Below are 1,540 nucleotides of genomic sequence, written 5' to 3'. Positions count from 1 at the left end.
AAACTAGAAGAACAAGGAATCATCGAGAAGACATCAGGCCCAAAATCATAGGTATCCCCCATGGTTGTTGCCCAAAAACGCAGCAACCAAACACAGTAAGAATTGACATCGACATGCGGCTGCCCAACGTGGCCATAGGGCACGAGCGTCACATGACCCCCACAATAAACAAGCTAATCATGGACCTAACCGGAGCAAAAATATTCAGTAAGCTAGACCTGTGCTCTGGCTACCGCCAAATACACCTGGCCTGAGAGTCATGCAACATGACAACATTCTAATCTCACCAAAGCCTCAGGAGGTACACATGATTGAACTTTGGAATATCCTCGGCTGCAGAGGTATTTCAAAACAAGACAAGGAAAGTACTGAACGACCTAGCGGGCACTACCAACATCAGTGACGATATCCTCGTCTATGGAACAATGACGGAGGAACATCACGAATGACTAGCCGCCATCCTGCAATGCATGGAAGAATCTGGCTTTACCCTGCCAAAAGAGAAATGCAAGTTTGGCAGGAGCAAACTAAGTTCCTTCGGCTATGTGTTCAATGCAGAAGGGGTGCCGCTGAACTCTGCCAAGATGTCAAACATTAAGGACGCCAAAGCTCCCACGTCAGCATTAGAAGTAAGGAGTTTTGTGGGAATGGCCACCTACTTCACCAGGTTTATCCCAGAGCTAGCAAAAATAGCTGCACCCCTGAGAAAGCTGACCCAAAATGAAATGCTGTGGGAATGGGCCGAACACCACCAACAAGCCTTCCAGTAAATCAAGGACTCCCTATCAAGCACCACTAAGATGGCGTTCTTTGACACTAACCATGCCACAGAGCTACTTGTGGACGCCAGTCCAGTGGAACTAGGAGCCGCACTCACTCAAACGTACCAGGAATGCACAGCGCACCCAGTCGCTTTTGCCACCCTTACCAAAACAGAACAGAAGTACGCCCACATAGAAAAGGAAGCTTTAGCAATACTGTGGGGATGTTGAGATTTCCAGGTCTACCTCCTGGGACAACCAGCAGAGTATTCACAGACCATAAGCCCTTAATACCCATTTTTAAAGGCTCGGCTCCTCACCCCACCAGCATGCTTGGAGAAGTGAATGCTGCAGCTGCAACCATTCAATATCAAAGTATCATACAGAGCCGGTACAGACAACCCTGCGGACTACCTGACCAGCCACCACGCAAGGGAAAGAACATGCTGTCGAAATCGAAGAACACGTGTGGCAAGTGATAGACTACGCAAGGCCAAGGTGATGACACTAGAAGAAATAGCAGAAGAAATTGTGACAGATGCTTGTCTACATCACACTATACACACCATTCAGTCAGGCAACTGGAAGAACTTCCTCGCCGCGGTAGCACACCGCACCGCAGAAGCTACATGCAGAATTTGTAATCAGACATTAACTCACCATATCAGATAAAGGAGTCATTCTAAACTTAAAGGGACACAGAACTGTGTTGCCGGAAGCACTAGAGGAGAGAGCCCTAGGACTTGTACATGAAGGCCACCAAGGTGTTGTGAAAACCC

The 1,540-nt window shown here is 48.1% G+C and overlaps 1 protein-coding gene across 1 annotated transcript; it reads left to right on the top strand.

Moving 5' to 3' along the window:
* Window positions 1–470: 470 nt before the first annotated feature.
* LOC138526002 (uncharacterized) lies at window positions 471–770 on the top strand. The gene has a single exon (XM_069636292.1). It carries the CDS (start codon window positions 471–473, stop codon window positions 768–770), a length of 300 nt encoding a protein of 99 aa, XP_069492393.1.
* The last annotated feature ends 770 nt before the right edge of the window (window positions 771–1,540 follow it).

This window comes from Ambystoma mexicanum, chromosome 7p (genome assembly GCF_040938575.1).
Source record: "Ambystoma mexicanum isolate Mex_15411 chromosome 7p, UKY_AmexF1_1, whole genome shotgun sequence".
In the NCBI taxonomy this organism is placed as follows: Eukaryota; Metazoa; Chordata; class Amphibia; order Caudata; family Ambystomatidae; genus Ambystoma; species Ambystoma mexicanum.
The sequence above is the reverse complement of the archived record's forward strand: the minus strand, read 5'-3'. Positions and strand labels throughout refer to the sequence as shown.